Source organism: Centruroides vittatus, unplaced genomic scaffold (genome assembly GCF_030686945.1).
Source record: "Centruroides vittatus isolate TY-2023 unplaced genomic scaffold, ASM3068694v2 contig_883, whole genome shotgun sequence".
Taxonomy (NCBI): Eukaryota; Metazoa; Arthropoda; class Arachnida; order Scorpiones; family Buthidae; genus Centruroides; species Centruroides vittatus.
Window position 1 is genome coordinate 1,628,891 of NW_027122575.1, and position 23,348 is coordinate 1,652,238.

General features: G+C 30.3%; 1 protein-coding gene across 2 annotated transcripts in view; it reads right to left on the minus strand.

Annotated features, from left to right (window-relative positions):
* The window catches only part of Sirt2 (Sirtuin 2), a 48,495-nt gene that overhangs the window by 14,226 nt on the left and 10,921 nt on the right, over nucleotides 1–23,348 (minus strand). For both annotated transcript variants that reach the window (XM_067280368.1, XM_067280369.1), the window contains exons 5-8: nucleotides 20,411–20,444; nucleotides 18,672–18,785; nucleotides 11,542–11,583; nucleotides 5,640–5,746 (exon numbers count right to left, since the gene is read on the minus strand). In XM_067280368.1, the coding sequence (XP_067136469.1) occupies nucleotides 5,640–5,746; nucleotides 11,542–11,583; nucleotides 18,672–18,785; nucleotides 20,411–20,444 (297 nt within the window). The remainder of the gene's footprint in view (nucleotides 1–5,639; nucleotides 5,747–11,541; nucleotides 11,584–18,671; nucleotides 18,786–20,410; nucleotides 20,445–23,348) is intronic.

Genomic DNA, 23,348 nt, shown 5'->3' on the forward strand with positions numbered 1-23,348 from the left:
AATCAGGGCCGATTAACTGTAACAAATGCATGATTATGTAATAGTATTATTTTGGTAGAGAGTAACTTACGATTATACTAATCAATGACTAATTAAAAAAAGAAAACTAAATCTGTTGCAAGACAAAACAGTGTTTCTATTAAAAATTAAAATACAATGCATTAAATTATAATTTTCTGTTTTGAGTATTAAATATCAGATTATTGCATAAGAAATAGCTGATTTCACAAAGTTCATTTTACAAATCATAAAATAAGGTATATAATTTACCACTTTACTGAAAACAATTACCAGCAGCATTAATACACTTCTGCCAATGAGTAAGAACATAGATATCTTCATCATAAAACTTGGGTTTGTAGGAAGTGAATAAGTCTTCAAAGACATGACATATGACTACAGTAATACAAATTGCTAGGGGGAACAGTTGTTAATTTGCTTTATCAAAAATTCATATTAATGATTTTCAGGGTTGAGGTTGTAAATTTAGGGAATCAGGACTTAATAAGTAATCAAAATCTCTAAATTAAAATTTTGAATTAATTTACTAAATAAAGTTAAATAAAATTAAATTTATTTACAAATCAAAAAATGATTTTCAAATAAAAAAAAATGAGGAGACTGTATTCACTATTTAAGTGTGGAGCAGTATATCAAAGTGGTTACAGAAAACAAAGCTAAAAGAATTCGTTCCCTTTGTTGAAGATTGAAATAGTAGTATTTTTTTCAATCATGAATGCCATTTATAGTCATAGTCATCCATGTCACTCAAAAATTGCAAATAGCATCATATGGTGCTACTGCACCTGTTTCATCTTTGAAGAAAGGCAGCTTAGATGGCTAAATGTCATTGTCAATCTGGCTTTAATTTATGGAATCATCACTTTCATCAAGCAATGTCCTGACTGGTCCTGACACTATTGTGTAGAGTATGGCATATGAGTTCAAGTTACATTAATGGCAGGACATGCTTAGCCAAAAAGTAGCCAAAGTAAAAAAGGAGCCAAATTTGGTGCAAAATAGCCAAACCTATCATTACTATAGGCACTCCCCAATATACAAACAAGCATGTATTTTCATGGGACTGCATCCATTTAAAGGGGTTGGCATCCTTAAACTTTCACTCCTATTTTCTGAATAAGGTAGAATGGTCTGCTAAAACCAGATGTTTGAATTGCTCTACAATTGGAGGTCAAACACGTCTTTGCTCACTAGGAAAAGAAAATCTATTCGACTCAAAATGAAACATTTATTACAGTATCACTTTTTATCGTTCACTTCAAAAAGTGTAAAAAGCAACCATTATTGGAAACAGGGTTATTTCTTGATAATTGTGAAGATAATTTACATTTTGGTTTTAACAAATTCTGATAAAGTTTTTGTTTGCTTTATTGCATAAAAATTAATGTTGCCCTGACAAAATGCCATTGTCACAACAGCAAAATTCACTTTATTGGTGTTTATTTTAAGATGAGTCAATTGTATTTCTTGCTAGATGAGAGAGAGATTTATATCCCAATATTTGTATTTTCTAGTGTTTTTCTCACATGGTCCAGAACTACATGTCTGCTGCCCAATGCTGGTTGTTTTGTATACAATTTTTATAAATTTTCTGCATAGTAGAGATTTGTATTAATACAGTCAAACTTGTCTATAATGGAATCTCACAGGACTGAGCAATCCTTTTGTAGTAGACAGGTTTCTGCTATATACAGGTTACCTACTACATGTAAAAAGAAATGTCTTGCATACTTTAGAGATGAGGATAGATTAAATTACCTCAATGATCAATGAAAAACATGCAAACTGCTACTTTAATCTGCTTAACACAATTTTATACATTTCCCTTAACACAAATAGGATATTTAGGATTTGGAATATTAGTCAAGTAAAGTAGTTTGCAGTGAACTTTCCTTGCAAACATGCTCTTCAGCTAAAAGTTTTGCTTTACGGAACAGATGAAGCAGTTCTGAATCATTTTAACTAATAGCAAAGTCCTTAAGTTCTGTGATGTGCTTCACAAAGCACCATATAACCTTCTCCCCCAAAATACATCAGTTCAATACCACAAAACTATCCTATCCTGTCATCACATCTCCCCTAAAATAAGGAAAGTTAGTATTGACCAAGTGCAATTTCTTGTCTTTACCTATACTCATATAAAGTTAACAAGGCCCAAGGCAACAATGCCACATGTTACAGCTGTGACTCACAGCCTGGCAGAATGCACAGCTACAGAATCTTCCTCCCCTTTTAAAATGCACATTCCACATTGTGCATCAGATAGTTAAGAATGGCAGAGAATACTAACTTTTCCATTATATGGCATGATTTTTCTTTCCATTTCTGTGTTAGACACATTCCACTGTATATAGGTTCATTTACATTGATTTATGCAGAAAATTCAAGGGACAAAGAAATCTGTTAATGACAGGTTTTCACTATATACAGGTTCTGTTATAGACAGGTTTGACTGTAGTTTTATCAGGTTACAGGAATGAATAATAGATTATATCAGCAGCAGCAAAGTACCATATAGTCATTATAACCTGTCTGTGAGTGTGGACTTGGCTTTGCCCCTGCTGGATTCATTATTATTGTTCAACTACTGTACTGGTCATCTATAATTACCATATAGAATTAACAGACCTTTCGTTACATGTTACAATGCTAAGCAAAAATGAATGCTTTTATATCTTTTCAGGAGAGAAAGACATACATTCAGATAGTTTCCCTTGTTTTTGTCTTTCAACTTGTGGATCATCCATTTATCCAACTTTATAACCTTTCTTAGACTAGTCAGACATCTGGAAACTATCAAATAATAAGCAAGCAGTTTAGCAGACATCTTTTGAATACTTTTTACTTGGGTCAGTTGCTCAGTTGTTCATTGTCAACTGTTTCAATCACCTCATCATATCATTCATTTTGCAGACATATCTACTGCACAGTATTTTTGAAACCAGCATGTTAAGTTATATTAAACCTCAGTTTTAATTCAAAAATTACACAAATTTGAGGTGCTACAGGTGAAAATAAACTCTCATCTCAACACTCCTCCCATAATAATTTTGCAAACAAATGCAATTTTTATTTGAATTGTTTGCATCCTGTTGTAATAACAGGATTGTTTGTTTATTCCTGTTGATTTATGAATAACATTTGAGCTTAACATCCGTAACTGTTAATGAGAAGTACACACACATGCGCACACACCCCCATCTGATTTAAAACAATGAGGGTTTTAAAAATCAACAAACATCTCCAAATATCAAATTCAGCATCAAATTAATTGTTAATGTTGATCTTTTCTTACAGCATGAAAAGATCTCTAATTTCATCTAGAAACAGAGGAGGGACCAATTGAGTTGTGAGGATGAAAGTTTGAAACCAATCAGAATGTAAGATTGAGGGATCAATATATAAAATCAGTGTCTCAAGAACACAGAGCACCTTTTTCAGTTTTTGTCTGGTCCACCCATTATTCTCTGTATGTTACTGACTCCTTTCCTATTTTGTTGTTATGCCTAGTGTGTGTAATTATCTGTACGGTCTGACTTCGAAGTCCTTCTCCAAACAATCAAGTTCATCATTAACTATCCAGCGGCCTCTCTCATTTGGAGATTCATCTAAACTCTCTTCACCAGAATCAGGACAAAGCATCCTTAGAGTTTCTCTTTTGGGAATAATTATAACATTCCGAGTGACTCTGTATTGTAAGAGGAAAACCTCTCTCTCTCAATAAATAATATTTTAACAGATTAATAAGTCATCTTTCATCCCAAATGCATGCACTCACAAACATGACTTTTTTTCCACTTGTGCTATCCAGTCATGTCTTTCCAATTAAAAAAAAATCAAAAATTTTTGTTCTTCAGTATCTGATTGTGATTAAGATCATGTGATCTCATACAAATATGGCTTGGTCACATGGCCAACTTTAAAGCCACTTACATGTTTCTCGAAAGACACTAAATAAAGCTAGTCTGTACTACACATACAAGATCACCGCTTGTTATTAGACATAATACATTACATACAGATTATTTCATTCCATGAAATAGATTCAACTCTCCCATGCTGTGAATTAGCCATTTCATATGCAACAATCTAATAATTAAAAAAGCATTATAAAATATAAATTACCCGTATTTTATTTGTATTTTATTTGTAACTGGAAAATGAAATGAAAGTGTTAGTCAAAATAAAACTAAAGTAATATTTTGTCAAAATCCATCAAAAACATATTCTCCTTTATGTTTCTCAACATTAAAATAAGATCCATCAAGTTAGCTATGAAGTGTAATTGACTGTCTTAGCCCTATTTGTCTCAACATAAAAAAGTAAAAAGAAAAAAAAAGCCAAACAGAACATTAAGTGCATATTATCATCTCAGACATGACTACAGTTATAGCAGAGAATTCAACTTAATTTGAGTCTTTGCAAAAATCTTATGTACCAAACAACAATAGCATAATTAAGTTGAACAATCATGATATAAAACAGTGTTTCTCAAACTTTTTGGACCGCGACCCCCCTTCTGCACTTAAAAATTTCAAAGGACCCCCGAAGAATGAGTGTGTCGAAAAACATCCCGGATGGAGGGGGTTAGGCTCGTATTTAAATATTTATATTCTTTTTATTATTTATATGTGCAATTTATTTAAGTAAAAATTATTTTATATAGTTTTTATTTCTAAACATGAACCCATAGTAAATTTATAAAATATTTAAAAAAAATTGATCTAGAATCAATTTTTCAGCGACCCCCCCCAAATATTTTTCACGACCTCCTTGGGGGTCGCGACCCCCACTTTGAGAATCACTGATATAAAATGCAGAGACAAACACACAACACTTAATTAGATGTACTTCTGCGAAACCAAAATTTATGATTAATTTTATCATCATTAATTACTTCATTCATAAAAAAAATTTATATCAAGTATCATTCAAAAATATTCAAAAAAACTAAATTGACTTTCTTACTGAAAAAAGTTTAATGAATTTCTCCAAAACTCTTCTAAGGTAAAAGAAAAGTTAGTTTTGTTGATATGCAAGTTATTCAAATAAAAGTCATTGTTTGAAGGAAATTAAAAAGTGTATTGGAAACTTTACTAATACAAAAAAGACATTATCATCTGTATAACTACATAGAAAAGCCAAACTATGATTACATTCTAAATGCCTTTGATCTGAGATTCTTAGAAAAAATATTATAAACATATTTTAATTAATTAAAAAACCAGCAAAACAAAATAATATATAATTATATAAAATAATATTTTTTTTATACATCTTATGTAATTATTTGAACAATTTTACACTTTCTAAATATAATTAGTATTTTACAATGTGTGTAAATGAAATAATTTTCTGAAATTTTTAAACAGAAGTTTGACATTGTATTTTCAACAAAACTTATTCAGTAATATAGAAATAAAACTTATAAATTTTTTCAGAATGCTGTAACTATACAAAAAAGATAACATTTGTAATATTTAAACCCATAATATAATTTTATTGAAAGTACAAGATCAATAGCTGTTGACAGATATATTTCATTAAAATATTGCAAGAGATACAAAAAAATATTTTTTTATTTAGTTATAATATAGTATATAAATGATTTACCTTACCCGGAAAAACACAATATCAAACATACATTCAGGTGTTGGTAAATTGTACTTTTTTAAATTTGCATATAAACCACTTTTTGGACTTCGAAAATCTGGAATTCCAGCAGCTAGACAAATTTTAAAATGATACTTTCAATCAAATTATCTTAAATAATTAAAATTAATTATCATCATCATAAAAAGAAACATAAGAAGAATGCTCTTATTTGATTTACAAAAGCCACAAAAATTATATTATGTTACTATGTTTAAAAACTAAAAATAATATAAATTAGTATTAAGAGTTTTTAATATATTATAATATATAGATAATATTGGGTTGAGTCATAAACAAGTTCAGTTTATGGGTAGGTGTAAATGACTGTCAAATACTTGCAAGATGGTGTGTTCCTTCAACTGAGTTTTATTAGTAGCTATTAGCAAATAGTCTCTAAATGTAAATTTTAACACTAAAGTGTCAATAATGTAATAAAAAAATATTGTTTTTGAATTCATTTAAAATGAAACATTTGAAAGTGCATATATGCCATATGTTGTGGGAGTTTAAACTCAGTAATAATGCTGAAGAAATGACAAAATGATTTACAATGTCTACAGTAGTGGAGTACAGTGGTACCTTGGTATACGTCTGCTTTAGAATATGTCCAATTCAGAATATGTCCTGTTTGGACAAAACAAATTCTGCTCGGTATATAACTTAATTCAATTATGCACACCATCTATGAACAAGTAGCACTATTGGTGTACTAGACCAGACTAGACGTTCGTGGTCCCATGGTCTATAACTTTGTTAAATTTCTTCTGATTTTAATTTGTAAGTAAAACTTTTTATTAATCATGAATTGCAAAAAGACAAATGAAAAGCAACAGAAAACTAAAAAATTGACTAGAATCACAATGGAACTGAAAAAAGAGATTGTTGAGAAATATGAAGGTGGCATGGATGTTTGAGATTTAACTGTTGCATACCGTATTCCAAGAATGACGATATCGACAATCGTGAAAAATAAAGACATTACTAAATCTGCTAACGTTGCGAAAGGGGTTAAACCAATTTCTAAATGAAGATCGCAGACATTAGATCGTGTTGAGAAATTGCTTTTGCTTTGGATAACTGAAAAACAGTGTGCTGGCGACAGCGTATCAGAAGCAATTATTTGCAATTATTACTATAATAACTTTAAAAATCTATAATAAAATTTATTTTTTTATTAATGTGCTCAAATAGTTTCAATTATTTTACAACCCCATTAATATATCATATCAAGAGGAGGTTTTTTTTTTTTTTTACATGAGAACAGATTAATCATTTTTACATTACTTCTTATGGGAAAGGTTGGTTTGGTATATGTCCTATTTGGTATAAGTCCAAACATCAGGAACTGATTAAGGTCGTATACCGAGGTTCCACTGTAATTTCAGACAGAGCAGTTCAAAAGTGATTTATAAAATTCTGTTCTGGTGATTTGTTTTTAAAAGATGAAGAAAGATCAGGCCACTTCTCAGACTTTGATGACAACATTTTAAAAGTCCTCATTGAGAAAAACCCACAGCAAACAACAAGGAAGTTAGCAGAGAAGCTGCACACATTCCAATCAACCATCAATCATCCACCTCCAAAAACTAGGAAAAGTGAGTAAGCTGGGAGTTTGGGGTTCCACATAACCTCAGTGAATGGAATAAGGCTGGACAAAAAGTTGATAGCTGCTACCTTGTTTTCTTGGATAAAGAAAAACCTTTTCTGGCTAAAATTGTTATGGGTGATGAAAAGTGGATCAATTACAAAAATTTAATTTAAAAAGATTAGCCTCAACTGGACTCCAAGCTTAGTGTGCATGAAAGAAAAATTTTGTTATGTGTATGGTGGGATCATCAAGAAATTATCCATTTTGAGTTGTTGCCATGCAATGAAATTGTTACTGCAATAATGTATATGTTCAACAGTTAGAGCTGCTTCAGCTAAAACTTCAAGAAAAGACTCCTGCACTTGTTAACAAAAAAAAAAAAATCACCTTATTGCATGACAATGCAAGTTTGGCTGATGTGTTTTGCCTCATCCACCATATTCACCAGACCTGGCACCAAAGATTTTTATTTTTTCCAGATAATGCAGAATGCGTTACAATGGCAACACTTCCAAAATGATGACCAGAGTCAGGAGTTCATCCAGGAGTTTTTGATTCAAAAATACCAGAATTTTATGCAGGGGGAATTGACAGGTTATGCAAAAAATAACTGTGAATATGTATTAGATTAAAGTCTATTGTTATACATTTTATTGGCAAATAAATTTTAGTTTAGAAAACCGAACTCATTTATGACTCAACCCCCTATATATATACAGGGTGTCCACCATGAACCTCACACATTTGTTTCAACTGCCATATCAAAGTGCAAGGTAGTAATCAGACGTTGTGCATTCCATTAGGCGGAGAAACCGTGGAAGTTATATAGGTAATTTTGAAAACCTGCCAAAGTGACTGTAGGTGGTGTGGCAGTAGTCAAACACAAAATGGCTTCTCCACAAGAGGGGGCGCAAGCTGTGTGGTGGTATGCTGAAACAAATTCCATGATTCAAATGCAACGAAACTTTCGTCGCGTGTTCCCTCGAGCCACCCTTGAGGAACACTCTCAAGTTATGGAAATGTGTTAAAATTACATGGCGGTGGCAATCCAGAGGTGCCTGATGAAAGCGTGGAAACTGTGAGAGAAATGTTTCAAAGAAGTCCAAGGAAGTCCATATGACAAGCAGTGCAGTAACTGCAGATGCCAAGGGTGACTGTTCATAAGGTATTGCACCACAGACTTTACATGTGTACAAACTGCAGTTACTGCACAAAATTACTGCAGTTACTGACAATGGCATAAAGAGGCAGTCATTTGCTATTGACATGCTAAGGTGCATTGATCAAGATGCAACCATCTAATCAAGCATTGTTTTCTCTGACGAAGCCACATTTCACTTATCTGGGAAAGTGAATACATACAATGCTCGAATTTGGGGATCACAAACCCTCACTGCATCATAGAGCACATCCGTGATAGCCTGAAATTAAATATGTGGTGTGGACTGATGCAGAATTTGATCATCGGTCCCTTTTTCTTCGTTGAAAAAACAGTGACTGGCATTACGTATCTAGATATGCTGGAACAATTTGTTGTACCGCAGATCACGCATTTGCAGCCAGATTTAATTTTCCAGCAGGATGGTGCCTTTTGACATTGGAGCCTGCATGTTTGACGTTTCCTTGACACACAGTTTCCCGATTGTTGGATTGGGTGCAGAGGACCGATACCATGGCCTCCTCGATTGCCGGATATTACACCCTTAGACTTCTTTTTTTTGGGGGGGGAATTTCTCAAGGACAAGTTTTACACCGGTGTCACAATTTGTGACCTTCAACATCTTCGTGTGTGCATTCAAGATGCTGTTGCTGCCAAGATGCTTGAAAGAACCTGGCAGGAAATGGAGTATAGATTTGATGTTATACATGCAACAAAAGGAGCTCATATAGAGATTCACTGATTTTTTTAATAAAACTTTTTGAGTTTTTCATCATAAAATGTGCATTACTTTACATCCTTCCTGAGCAGTAGATTTTTTACAACAGTTTCAAATGTGTCAGGTTCATGGTGTCAGGTTCAGGTCCCTGTATTTATATTTATATAAACACACATGTACTTGTTACATAAAATGTTTCATTTAGTTAACAATAAAATTCATTCCGTATTTACTGTATTCTGTATAAACATTCTGTATTTTTTATTAATGCATTTACTGTGTTATTTCTCAGATGTACAGAAGACTACACTGGTAGAAACAAACTTATTATTTGGCAAAGCCATTCAGATTACATTGACATATTTACTATCATTAAAAAACATCTTTTGAACAGGATTCAGCCATTAGTGATTTTTAATCACTGATCCAAAGTAATTAAAGAAAACTAGCAAGTGACATGATATCACATCATTCATAGACATATTGTATATTCATACTTAGCATTGAATATAAATATTTTCAATATTTTCTGATTTCTTATTTAAAATACTCTTATATAAATGATTTCTACAATGTAATTAGGTAAAGTAAAATAAAATCATTAAATCAATGTTAGCAGGAAATTTTTTACAGTTGCACATACAGTAGTGTGTTGTTTATCCGAATCAACTGGGGACTGGGGTTGTTCGGATAACCGATTATGTGCGAAAAAATATATTAACCTATCCGATGTTGAAATTTTTCTCCGTTGCATTTTGCTTCACGTTGAATTTTCGTCGATTTTAAGCCTAACGAAAATTTTTATTATAATAATTGATCTATCGGCTATTGTATCGTTAAAAATTTTTTCTTTATTTTGTACAAACAAAATAAATATATTGAAAAATATAAAAACAAAAAACTTATACTTTAGAAGTTAATCTAGTATCAAAAACGTTCAATTCTGCACAACACAGTCCGACTGGAAAGCTTTCGGTTAACAGATGTTTCGGTTGACCAGCTTTCGGATAAACGATGCTCTACTGTATTTATATTGCTTGAATAGTAAATTACTCAATTTATAAATAATCATTTATTTAATTATTATTTTTTGAAAAGATTTATATAAAAATATTTTAAAGAATTTCTTGGAAAATATTTAAATTTTAAAGAATAAATATTTTTTCATCTGTATATAATAGAAGTATTAAAAATTTTTTAAATTATAGATTATTATTTCATAGTAGTTCATTATTTCATTAAAACACTTTTTAAAATAATAAAATTATTATTTTTGACGAGACTATGTCTCATCTCTAAAATCATGCTGCTGTCAACGGCTGCACACCTTAGAAGAGGTATGAAGGAGTGCATGTCAGGAGTTGCAATTTGGTACAGACTATTTGGTGTCCAAATCATGCGCACATAAAATAAACCAGACTTGTAGCTAGTCAGGGGACTGAGAACCGGGTCAAAAGAAAATATGAAATGCTGAGACTGTTTCTACAAACAGGGGCAAGTGCGAGATTTGCGCATGCATTGTTCGCGCTCTCCGAGACATAGTCTCGTCCCAAAAATGGCTTTGCTGTTTTACTTGTTAATAATAATTCTTTTCTGTAAACATTTATTTTTATTAGTTACAATAATAATAATAATAATGAAATATTTCTAAAAAATGTTAGTTTAAAACAAATGAAAAAATATTATTCATCTATTTTTTTGAAGTAATGTTCTATCACAAATGACAAATAATATTTTAAAAATAATTCCTAAAATAACAGAATGAATTTGAAATATTTAAATTTAAAACAAGTTTCAAATTAAATGCATCCAATATTTCCATCTTTTTAAAAAAAATAAAAAATATAATTTATATCATGGATTTAAAACTGTTTTACTTAGCAATTTTTTGGAAATTCATTCCTATAAAAAAATATCTTGTAAAAACAATCTAAAATAATAGAGAAAGCATCTGTTATTTTCAGTGTAAGGTAATTCCTTTAAAAATTTTAATCAATTTAAATCATCTTAAAATTATCATCATTATCGTTCCTTAATGTGAACACCATCTGTTATATGGTTTTGTAACTAATTTAGTAACTAGTAATATGAAATTTTTATAGGTTAAAATATAATTCTTATTTTCATTTTTTATTTTATATTTCATTAATTTTATTCTAGATGTTTCATACTGCTCACAGTTTTAATATGAATGCTATTAAAATAATTATTTTTGATACAAAATGTTTTAAATTTTAATCTAAATTTAAAGTAAATAACTTGTAAAAAAGAAAAAATAAATATTCTTAAATTTTAAAATTTATCTAATTAAAATTATTAAATAGTTTTATTTCAACTATTTTAAGTTGAAATAAAATATTCAAAATACTAATTTAATAAGTGAATATATAAAAATCTTACATGTGGAAATTCCAGCTCCAACCATAACAATTATATTTTTACCTGTAAAAATGAAAAAATATATCTTTATTAATAATTATTTGCACTTAGACATAATCAAAAGAAAAAATAAATTGTTTGCTAGCAATTTAAAATAACTGTAGTACTTAGAAATTTGCAAAGATATTATAGCAAAAAGCTATACTTATACTTTGTTATAGTTCTATTTTACAGTCTTTTACAGCTAAAATTATAATTAATCAACAAAACCTGAAATAGAACTAAATCATAAATGACAAACTATTTTAAGAAATAAAATTAGAAATGGAAGACTATTGTACTGTACAAATCTATCCATGATACTATTATCAAGTTTTTATCTTTGAACACCATTTTCAATCTATCATTATCATTATATCAGAAACAACCAAACACCTTAAGTTGCTGAGAAAATTTAATAAATAACAAATGTTTTCAGCCAAATCCGTTGGCCATCATCAGGCTAAACATATTCGAATGCAAACACAAAATGGAACAAAAAATTTAAATACAAACAAATAAAATAACGGATAAAATATACATATAAGAAAGTAAAAAATAAATATAAGTAACATAAAAAATATAAAAAATATGTATAGGTTAAATAAATAAATATTAATAAAACTCTAATAAATGCAAGACATGCATTTATCAATAAATTATATGAAATTCTGACAAATATAAGATATGCAGTGATAACAAAATCAAGGCATTAAATTAAGAGCTATCAAACCTCTTAATTAAATATTTCCATGCCGAAGGCAACCCTTCAGCATCCCTGGCATTAATGCAGGCATTATGTAATCTGCTCGTAAATATTTCAATTTTTTCGGCGCAAAACGCTAAAGTCGGTGAATGTACAGGTTTAATAATGTCTGCTTCACCCCACTTGACTACCGAGCCTTCAACCTGCGCCATCTGAGATAGAATTGTGGCGTTAGATCTTTTGCTGATGTTGTATTTGTGCTCCCTCAATCTAATCCCTAAGTTTCTATTAGTAACTCCAATGTAGTTTTTATTAATGCCTAGTTCTTGGTTTTCATAAGGAATTTTGTACACTCCAGCCATTCTTTCTTTATCAATGTGGTCTTTGTCGTTCCTTAATAATTTGTACAGGTTGGGAGCCCTCTTGAAAATTAACTTGGTATTTTTGCGGGCTGAGGTTTCCTTCATGATAGCTTCTTTCTTTCTGTCATACATGAACTTTGTGAATTTGCGGAAATCCCCTCTTTGAGCTTTTGTTTTGTTAATCTTGTAGTTTTTGATTAGTGCGGTTATCATATCCGCCCTCTACCCTAGAGTTCTAGCGATATGCGATATCCTGTAGATTTCTTTTTGTCTATCAAGGTAGAAGTAGAGGGTAGAAGTCCCGATGAAGATCATGGAGTTTCTAAAGTGGGGACCGAACTATGTCCCTGAAAGTTCAAACTCTTGGGATGCGTCAATTCAAGAAATAGAAAGAGGAATATCTGGGCTAGATCCTTTAGAAAAAGAATACCTCCGATGGAAAACTGTCATTAAAGACCAGATGGCTTGGAAAAAAGGATGTGATGCCGGTAAATACATCAAACTTACTAAATGCTGGCTTAGAGAAAACGATTTGGTTACTACTAGAGCGGACAAGAGCAAAACATTAGTCATCATGAAAAGGCAAACATATAATGACGCTTTGGATGATTATATTAAGAAAACCGAATGCGAGCGTGTTGACGAAAAGATTATCGATAGCGTTGACAGAAGAGTTAAGAAACTTGAAAAAGCTAAAATCACTAATTTATTACCTTTTCTCAAAAATTGTCGGAATCCTAGGCCAAGTATGCCGAGATTATTTGCGTTTGCCAAAACCCATAAAGAGGGCAAGGAAGTAAGACCCATAGTTGAAAGATGCAGAGGACCAACCTTTTTTCTTGAAAAGAGATTACATAAGTTTCTCACCTCTCAGCTCGAGAATAACATATATGTGGCAAAGGATCCCAGGGATGTGGTTAATGAGATACAGGATCTAATTTTAATGGATAATGAGGTTGGAACTGTAATGGACTATGAGAGCTTATACCCCTCTATAAAAATTGAGTCATGCAAGGTAGCGCTTTTGGATTTCATGCACAGCAAGAGCCCAGATTTGGCAAATTACAATAATGATTTGATAGAGCTAGCTAACCTTGTCTGCTATGAATCTTTTTTTGCCTTTAATGGCCGTCAATACAAACAAAAAAGGGGAGTCCCAATGGGAAGTCCTATGTCAGGATTGTTGTGTGAACTTGTATTGAGAAGGTTAGAAAAGAGTGTTATTTGTGGCTTCATGAATGACATTATGTATTTTAAAAGATACGTGGACGATGTCCTTGTAATATGGAAAAATGACCAGAAAATCGAGGAATTTATTAATAGAATCAACAACAACGATGACGGCCTCATGCTAAAGATTGAACAGACGTGTTCCTCACGGATACATTTTTTAGACATTGACATTGAATTCAAGGAAGGACATTTGATCACTAAAGTGTACGTAAAACCAACGCATAGCCCTTTGTACATTCCGTCGCGTTCGAATGATCCTTACCAATACAAAATGGCTGCTTTCCGTGCCCTTGTTCACAGGGCTTTTCTCTACTGCAGTAGTGTGGTTGATAGACAAAAAGAAATCTACAGGATATCGCATATCGCTAGAACTCTAGGGTAGAGGGCGGATATGATAACCGCACTAATCAAAAACTACAAGATTAACAAAACAAAAGCTCAAAGAGGGGATTTCCGCAAATTCACAAAGTTCATGTATGACAGAAAGAAAGAAGATATCATGAAGGAAACCTCAGCCCGCAAAAATACCAAGTTAATTTTCAAGAGGGCTCCCAACCTGTACAAATTATTAAGGAACGACAAAGACCACATTGATAAAGAAAGAATGGCTGGAGTGTACAAAATTCCTTATGAAAACCAAGAACTAGGCATTAATAAAAACTACATTGGAGTTACTAATAGAAACTTAGGGATTAGATTGAGGGAGCACAAATACAACATCAGCAAAAGATCTAACACCACAATTCTATCTCAGATGGCGCAGGTTGAAGGCTCGGTAGTCAAGTGGGGTGAAGCAGACATTATTAAACCTGTACATTCACCGACTTTAGCGTTTTGCGCCGAAAAAATTGAAATATTTAAGAGCAGATTACATAATGCCTGCATTAATGCCAGGGATGCTGAAGGGTTGCCTTCGGCATGGAAATATTTAATTAAGAGGTTTGATAGCTCTTAATTTAATGCCTTGATTTTGTTATCACTGCATATCTTATATTTGTCAGAATTTCATATAATTTATTGATAAATGCATGTCTTGCATTTATTAAAGTTTTATTAATATTTATTTATTTAACCTATACATATTTTTTATATTTTTTATGTTATTTATATTTATTTTTTACTTTCTTATATGTATATTTTATCCGTTATTTTATTTGTTTGTATTTAAATTTTTTGTTCCATTTTGTGTTTGCATTCGAATATGTTTAGCCTGATGATGGCCAACGGATTTGGCTGAAAACATTTGTTATTTATTAAATTTTCTCAGCAACTTAAGGTGTTTGGTTGTTTCTGATTTAATTTTGCTGAGTGAGTTCACTTTAATATTATCATTATAAATTTCCACTAAGGAAAATCTAACATTTGTCCAGTTAAGTATTGAAATAGCAGAAAATGATGATAGTCTGTTTTGCATAATCATTCAAAACTTTTCATATCTATTTCTTGAAATGGAGATGTGACCAAAATAATGTTTTTTAAATCTTGCATTCAGTTCAGTTTTTAAAGTTTCAACCACTTGGTAATTTTATTTTTTATATTTGTTTTAATTTTTTTGTTAGACATCATATTTATAAAACTATTTAAAGAAAGGAAAATCAAAGAATTATCAGCTTATGTATGAGATCACTTGAGATATTTTAAGGTTTATTAATTATAAATATTGCATCAATAATTGTCAAATTACTTGCTTATAGTTGTTTATTTATGGAACTAAACTTTAATAAAGTGTTTTAAAGATAAGATTAAGCCACATATAACATTATTTTCTAATTTTTCCATTAAACTTTTATAATTATATTCAAATACATTTAAAACATTTTCATAGTTCACAAAGATGCTAAACACGCATAAAAACTTCTAAAACTATCTTATGCAATTATAAGTAATGCATTATACTTTTCATCATTATTCTTGTATAATGTAAAAAATTTATTTAATAACACATTACTTGTGTTGACTGCAATTAGAACTCTTCAAATTGTCAGTTCCACATCATCCATCTACTTAATTACAGTTTTGCAGGTGAGCATCTCTTGATAAACAACACAATGTAAACAAAACATATCATTATAACAGCTTTTATTAAACAAATTTAGTTCACCAGTTCTTTCATTTTTTGTTACTGTTGCTTACTATCTGCAGTTACAGCACATTATCTGTGGAAAAATTTAGTTTTTTAAATCTTTAATTACATTATAAATATTCACTTCTTTGGGACATTCTTTTAATGAAGTGAGACACAAGAATTTTCCAACAGATTTAGTGTTATCAGTATCAAAGTATCTTGCAGGAGTGACTAGTTTTTATTACATCATTATTTTCATCTAAGCATAAACTACAAAATGGATTCTTATTTATTGATTCACTTAAAAAACCCATAAACATAACTAATTCCTAATTTGTCATTGAACCGAATCACTATTGAGAGCATATTTCTAAACATTTTGTTTTCAGGCTCTATGGACAAAATGATTTACCAGTTGTTACCAGATTCATCAATCTTTGAAAGTGGGTTAGAGACTACCAAATATTGATGATGTTATTCACTGCTATAAACTAATTGATCAGTAAGCATTTCCAAACAGTCTTATATGTGGAAAGACAAACATAATATTTAATATGAGAATAAATTTAGAATCATAATTAAATTTCTTTACATTTATGTAACTTTAATATAACTTTTATATATTGAAAATGACTATATTTAAAACTGAAACATATAATATATACCAGCGGTTCTCAACCTTTTTGGTCTTATGGCCTCTCTTAGAGGCTTGCTCAGCTCAGCTCTGTGACTCCCTCATTTGGAAAGTTAAATTTTTACTGAACAGTAAGCAAGAATTGGATTGTGAACTTGGAAATGAAAGCTAGAACTAGAAGACAATGGAACTGAAAACATTTTCAAGTCAATAAGTATTGTTTTCTTTATTGTGGAAAATTCCTTCATTTAAAATAAAATTAAAAAATATCAATATCACAAAACTTAAAAAGCTAAAAATCAAAAAAAAAAAAAATTATAATTATAAACTAGGAAAAAAATTGCACATACTTTCTAAGTTTGTAAAAAATTTATTGTGTTATTAAAATAAATTTGATTTTAAAATAGATAAATGTTTAAAAATGTAAGCGTTAGTGTCAAATTAAGACTCTTAATATGATCCTTGCAACTGATGAGAAGCAGCATGTTTTTGTATCTTTGATTAAAAATTCATTAAACATAACCAAAGATCTCCCCCTTTTCTCAATATCTAATCTGTTTCTAGCTGCTTTTAATATCAGATGAGTGACTCTACTCAAACCAAATGGAAACTTGGAAAATTTATAAAAAATTTTTTGTCATGTCCCAAAGCTGAAGGAATTTTTTTCCTCAATTTTCACACTAAACAACAAATTGTCTTGATTGTTCCTAAATCTTGCATGAAGTACTGAATCACTCTGCAGATTCACAAGACATTCTTGTAGTCTCAATCTACATTAGCTACATTTACTCCACCATCCATTCTGGGACTTTCATTTCTAGTATATCCCTGAAATTTAATTTCATTTTTTCACATAACTTTCCTTTCTTCAACTCCTTGTTATTTTCAATTAGGATTTCTGTGACACTTAAAATTAATTTGTACAGTAGAAAATAAATTTTTATGTTATACTTTGTAAATTAACATGATTCCCTTATAGTTATGATGACCTCTTGGCACATGCACATGCGCATACAGTTTCTGTGGCTCCCTAATTTTTCACATTTTTTCTGTGGCCTCCCTGAAATGTTCCATGTTCTTGTTGAGAACTACTGATCTATACAACATAGAAAAAGATCTAAAAGCATTGGCAATACAGTCGATTCCATTTAATGTGGCCACCAGTTAATTGGGACAGCCGCTTTTTTGGGCCACATCTCAAAGAATGGAAACCAAACTAATAAACTAATACATAATTTAAATGCTTAATTGGGACAGTAGCAGAAAAGGAATTTAGCAATTTTTGATATATTTTAGGGATCTTCCAAAAATATGTCAACACTACATACACTAATGTTGTGTAGGCCTAATGACTGGTGGAAACAAAGCAACATTTCTGAAGGGGGTCAGCAAAGCAGGACATATCACACTGGGATTCCGTCTGAGGCGGACCTGAATGCAAGCTTCTGACCCTGCTCCAGATTGGACCGCACAATCCCCTTAAGAGCTAAGGAACAAAGATCCCTAGACAAGTTTTTGAGGTCTCTCAACCAAGTTGGAAGACAACTAGAGTTCCTTTGGAAGGTGTTGTGTGCATGATTACATCTAGACTTGGACAGCAGCCATTCAATCATTGGGTCCAGCATCTGGAGCTGGTGGATTCTATGGATGCTCCCACCAAAGTAGCCCATCTCCAAGTGAAGGAAACTGACTCAAAGAAAGGCCGTAAGGTATCTTTCAAACAAACCCAAACAAGTTCTAACTAAAAAGGGAGAAAAGAAAGATCGTTCAATCAGGAACGGAACCCTTGTGTACGTCACTACTAATATTTGGCAATACTAGCATGATGCAAATCGTTTATCTATCATCATGAGTCTGGAAAATTTATAGTACAAATATTTTCTGTATTTTGCTTTAATAAAGCATTAAAATAAGTAAATAATTATTATTTTTTTACCTACTTATTTATTTACCTGTGTATTACATATTTTATTTTAGAATTTATTATTAGTTTGTTTAATTGGGCCAAAATCGATTAGTCCCAACATGTCCTAATTAAGTGGAATCAACTGTATATTATTACTAAATATTTTGCAATAATTATCTACATAAAATAGCAAAAATATTACTTACATTTATCTTTCTTAATGTAATTACAAATTCCATTAAAATTCACTTCCTCCAGTAACTGTTCTGGTTTATCACTTTCTTGTCCAATACTATAGAACAGTCCTTTTAACATATCCACTAAATAATAATAATATATATATATATATATATTTTTATATATTTCTATTTTAAAAGTTCAATATTATAGCTAAAAATATTTCATAAAAACTATTTAAATATGCTATTGAAAATTATTTTAAAATTAATTTAGTTTACAAGTATAAATTCAATATAAAAGTTTCAAATTAATTGGGCTAGTTAAAGCAAGAAGATGGAAAATTAAAAATAGTTTAAACAGAATAAATCATGCACTTCGTGAGGAGGAGAAATTGCTTATTGCATGTTATTTTGATCCAGCACAGATCCATTCAAGTCATTACATTTCTTCCCATCCCTCCCTGAAACTTACAATGGGAGCAGTGGAGTTTTGATGGGAAAGCAGGTCATTGTCAATGAAGTTTTTGACAACCCAACATTAACTCTATGGCAATATTTTGGTACACTTCTGAAAAATGTAGACATTGGAGGGCCATCTGAGGATGAAACTATGCAGTCAGAGATAAGATATCACAGATTGTCAATCCATCAAAATTGGCAAGATTATCATCTCCACATACTGTATGCAGCCAGCAGTGAAGAATACAACAAATAAAAATACACAAATTGTGCGAGGTCCACCACACAGTCGAAAAATGTCCTGTACACAATATTATTAAGCAGACTGACAGTTCTTTGCCTTTCCCATGGCATCAACTGACTGTAAAGGGTTAATCAGATGTTGCACACATCAAAAAATTGGAGGATTGTGTAACGATTGCAATTATGGGGGCATAATTGCAATTGTTTAAGGTATGAATCCATCTGTGTGTTATTAGAGGAAGGATAAGATGTAAATGAATAAAGTTTTGGAGATTATCACATTCCAAGTCAATATCTATTGGTTCAGACAACAGCACACTCAAAGAAAGTATTCATGTCGGAGTTGATGACGCACTTGGCTTTCTTACGCTCTCCATACAACCTGTACTGTTCAGCATTAGTCATTTTGGGCTTTTTTGATTTCTTTTAAATTTTTCTTTCCAATGATGTTAATTATGAAAATTTTCTTCAACTTGCACACTTATCAGCTTGTAACTTTTACAAATTCTATTTTATTGGCTGTTATTGCTATATAATATTGTAAATCCTGTCATTCTGTACAAATTTACACCAATGTCAAGGGCTTATCTCTTCACAATCCAAAGTTATACACTGCTCAAATGCCATGCAGCATCACCATTTTCAGTGTTCACAGACAACTGCAAATTTCCACTACCCACTATTTTTAATACAAACACAAACTCTCTATCCTACAAAATTTTAATCATTAGATTATTGTTTATAGTTTACGAGATATGAGCAACAAATCTTGCCATTTTTTGGTCGCTCCAGTTTTCATAGACTCCCCTATACTGAACTGAACTTAAATGTATTTAGATCAAAGAGGAGCAAAAAGCAACAGATGGATTTTGCAGTATTTGCAAATTCCATGACTTTTCCTGCTAAAAAATCTTATTCCCTGACTTTCCAGGTCTGCATATAGCTCTGATTATCATCATTATTTTTTTAAATATTTAAAATAGCTGTAATGGTAGAAATTAAAAAGATTGTAAAAGTTTAGATTCAGCAAAAGAATTAAATTATAAAAATATTTAATTACTTACTCATCTTAAATCCAGAAGCTTCATTTTCAGAGTCCTACAAAATATTTCAATTATTGTCATAGAATATTTTTTAAAAATAGTTTAATATTTGGATGCTTGATAACTCAGATGTCATTATATTTTGAATTAACAAAGAATTTGGCTTAGAATCTTCATGATTTTATTTTATGTCTAATTATGTCTATGGTTTTCTTGATAATATTGGTAATATGAAAAGACTGCTCATATTCCAAAAAAATATTTGATTAATGCAAAGCAAACTGAACAGGCATTTGTATTTAATAACAGAATTTTAGTTGAATAAGAAAAAAAAGAATGAAGCTACAGCATTCTAAAAATCTTGTGGATATTTGTTTAATGCTTAGCAATCATGAGCAACCTTAAGTTTCCAGAAAGATCTCAATGCAGAAATCTACTCTATATATTCAATATAATGAAAGAACTTTTACAGATGTTTTGTAACTTGTCCATCTTACATAGAAGATATCTACTGGATGATGTCAAACTTTCCAATAGGCTAATGGAAATAAGTGTTAGTCAAAAAAGACAAATTAATCTTTTTATTAACTGCATTGTATATTTGATGATCCTTCCTTTAAAAACTGTAACAGTTTAGTTTTTGCTATCAAACATAGCCTGTAGATTGTAACCTACAGATGAAAAAATTATTCAAAATTTCAAATTGCAGTATAGAAAGCTAATTTATGAAAGTTGTTAAGTTGCATGAGAAATAAATCGTGTAAGTATAAATTAATCTACTACAAACTTTGAAAGTGATTCAGTAAGTTTGGAATGAAGTTCTTTAAAGCATCACTGAAAAATTACAAAATGAGAGTTTGGTCAACAAAATGTCGACATGTCAAACAAATCAGAATTTTCAGCAGAATCTATCTACTATATTCAGGAAGACTGGTTGAGTTTGTTAATACAACACACAATTATATGAAAATGACATCATTGCTGAAGTAAAAAACACACAAGTAAATACAATGAAAATGAATAAATCTTACTGATATCAAATGACTTGCTCTTTCCACATGTAAGAAGTCCAAAAAAGTCCTTAAGTTTTTGCAAAATTTCTTAGAAGCTATATCACACATGAAACAAGATAATCTTGAAGCAATCAAGTGTCTTGAGTATATTGTCAAGTACAACAAAATAAACTGTCAATGTCAGACCCACATATATCAGATTTCTTTCATTAATGGCAAACATTTTGTAAATCATAATCATAAAATCATTAAAATGTAATATATTTAAAATCTAACTGCATTGATTGCATAATAATATTTACAATCTAAGTAAGGATAATTTTTGTAACAAAAATTTCTGTCCCTTTTGCTTTCAGTTATCAAGAATCAATTGTAATATCAAAAATTATAATTTCATAAATAGTAATTATGATATTTAATGATTAATGATTAACTTATGCTGTAAATAAACTATTATGTATTTAAAATTAACAATTACAGAATATGAATTCTAATTAATTTTTAGAGTAATGTATCAAATTAAATATAAAGCAAAATTCATAAATATAAAACCAAAGTAAACTAAATCCAATACATAATTTTTTCAATAAAATTAAAATAATATGTAAAATAAAATGTTAAAACTTGTCAATGAATAGGGGAGATAGTTTATAAAGATAAACAATTGCATTCTGAATCTACTTTTTAGATATTTGAAATGATAAAAGCTTGAACATGGGTATTATACCTATAATTCTATTATCATTCAAGGAAAAATGTTATAAATCTATTGTGAGGAGACAAGTTCACAGTTTTACATTTACAAATAAAATAAAGCTGTATAAAACTTTTTTAGTATTTTTTCTTTTATTCATTTTGATTTGTGTCAAACTGAAATAAATAAATAATATAAAAAGAATACTAAAGAATAATTGGTTGACTGTTTTCAATTCTACATTATATCTTTATTAGAGTAAACTTAGGCTTATAATACAAGTTCCAGTACCTGTGTTTCTCACAAATACAAATGTTTTCAGTCTTTTCAAAGGATCTCTTCAGGTATTAGAACCAAAAAGACAAATTATTCCACTGATCTTTTCTAGCATCATTATATTTTAAAATTCAGCTACCAATTTTCTAAAAATCTTTTAAAATTCAAGAGAAACAATTGTGAGAAACTTAGATACTGGAAGTTGTGTTATAAGTGTAAAGTTTGCTCTAAGCTAAGGTTCCAGCTTCTGTGGTGATTTCATGTATTTTCATTTTAATTGAAATAGCCAAAACAAAATTTTATGCAAAAATAAGGTAAAATCTAGTTACAAAAATCATACATCATATATTTGTTTCTGCAAACATATTTTGTTTTATAATTGAATATTAATACACATGCAATTATTGAAACAAATAATCTTTATAACAGAACAGCTATACAAGGAAAATTAATTTTACAAGGAAAGTAACATCTGAAAATATGTATCCATATAATGAATATTTTTAAAACATTTATGTACAGGTTTAATAGTAAAGCATGAGATACTGAAAGCTTACTATTTAGGTAACACCACAAATACCAATTGTTATATTCTTTATTGAAGTTCAGTGTTATCTTTCATTTCACTGCAATTCTTGAAATGTTTAAGCTTATCAACATAATCAAATTAAAGTGAAAACTATATTTGATAATTCTGTTCTTATTTAGTGTGTATTAAATATCATATCACCGAATCTTCTTGAAACCTTTTAACCGGTGCGGATGCTCAAAGTTTGTAAACGAACGGTTAAAAGGTTTCAAGAAGATTCAGTGGTTTTACCCCAGTGTGTATAGGTGGATTGTCATATTAAATATCATATTTAACATAGAATATATTAATTTTTGGACATCTTCCCTTAAAGACAATAAAACAAATTCAAAATAATTTTAATATCAAAAATTTTGTTAGTTTTATGGCTGAATTTTTTTCTTTTAA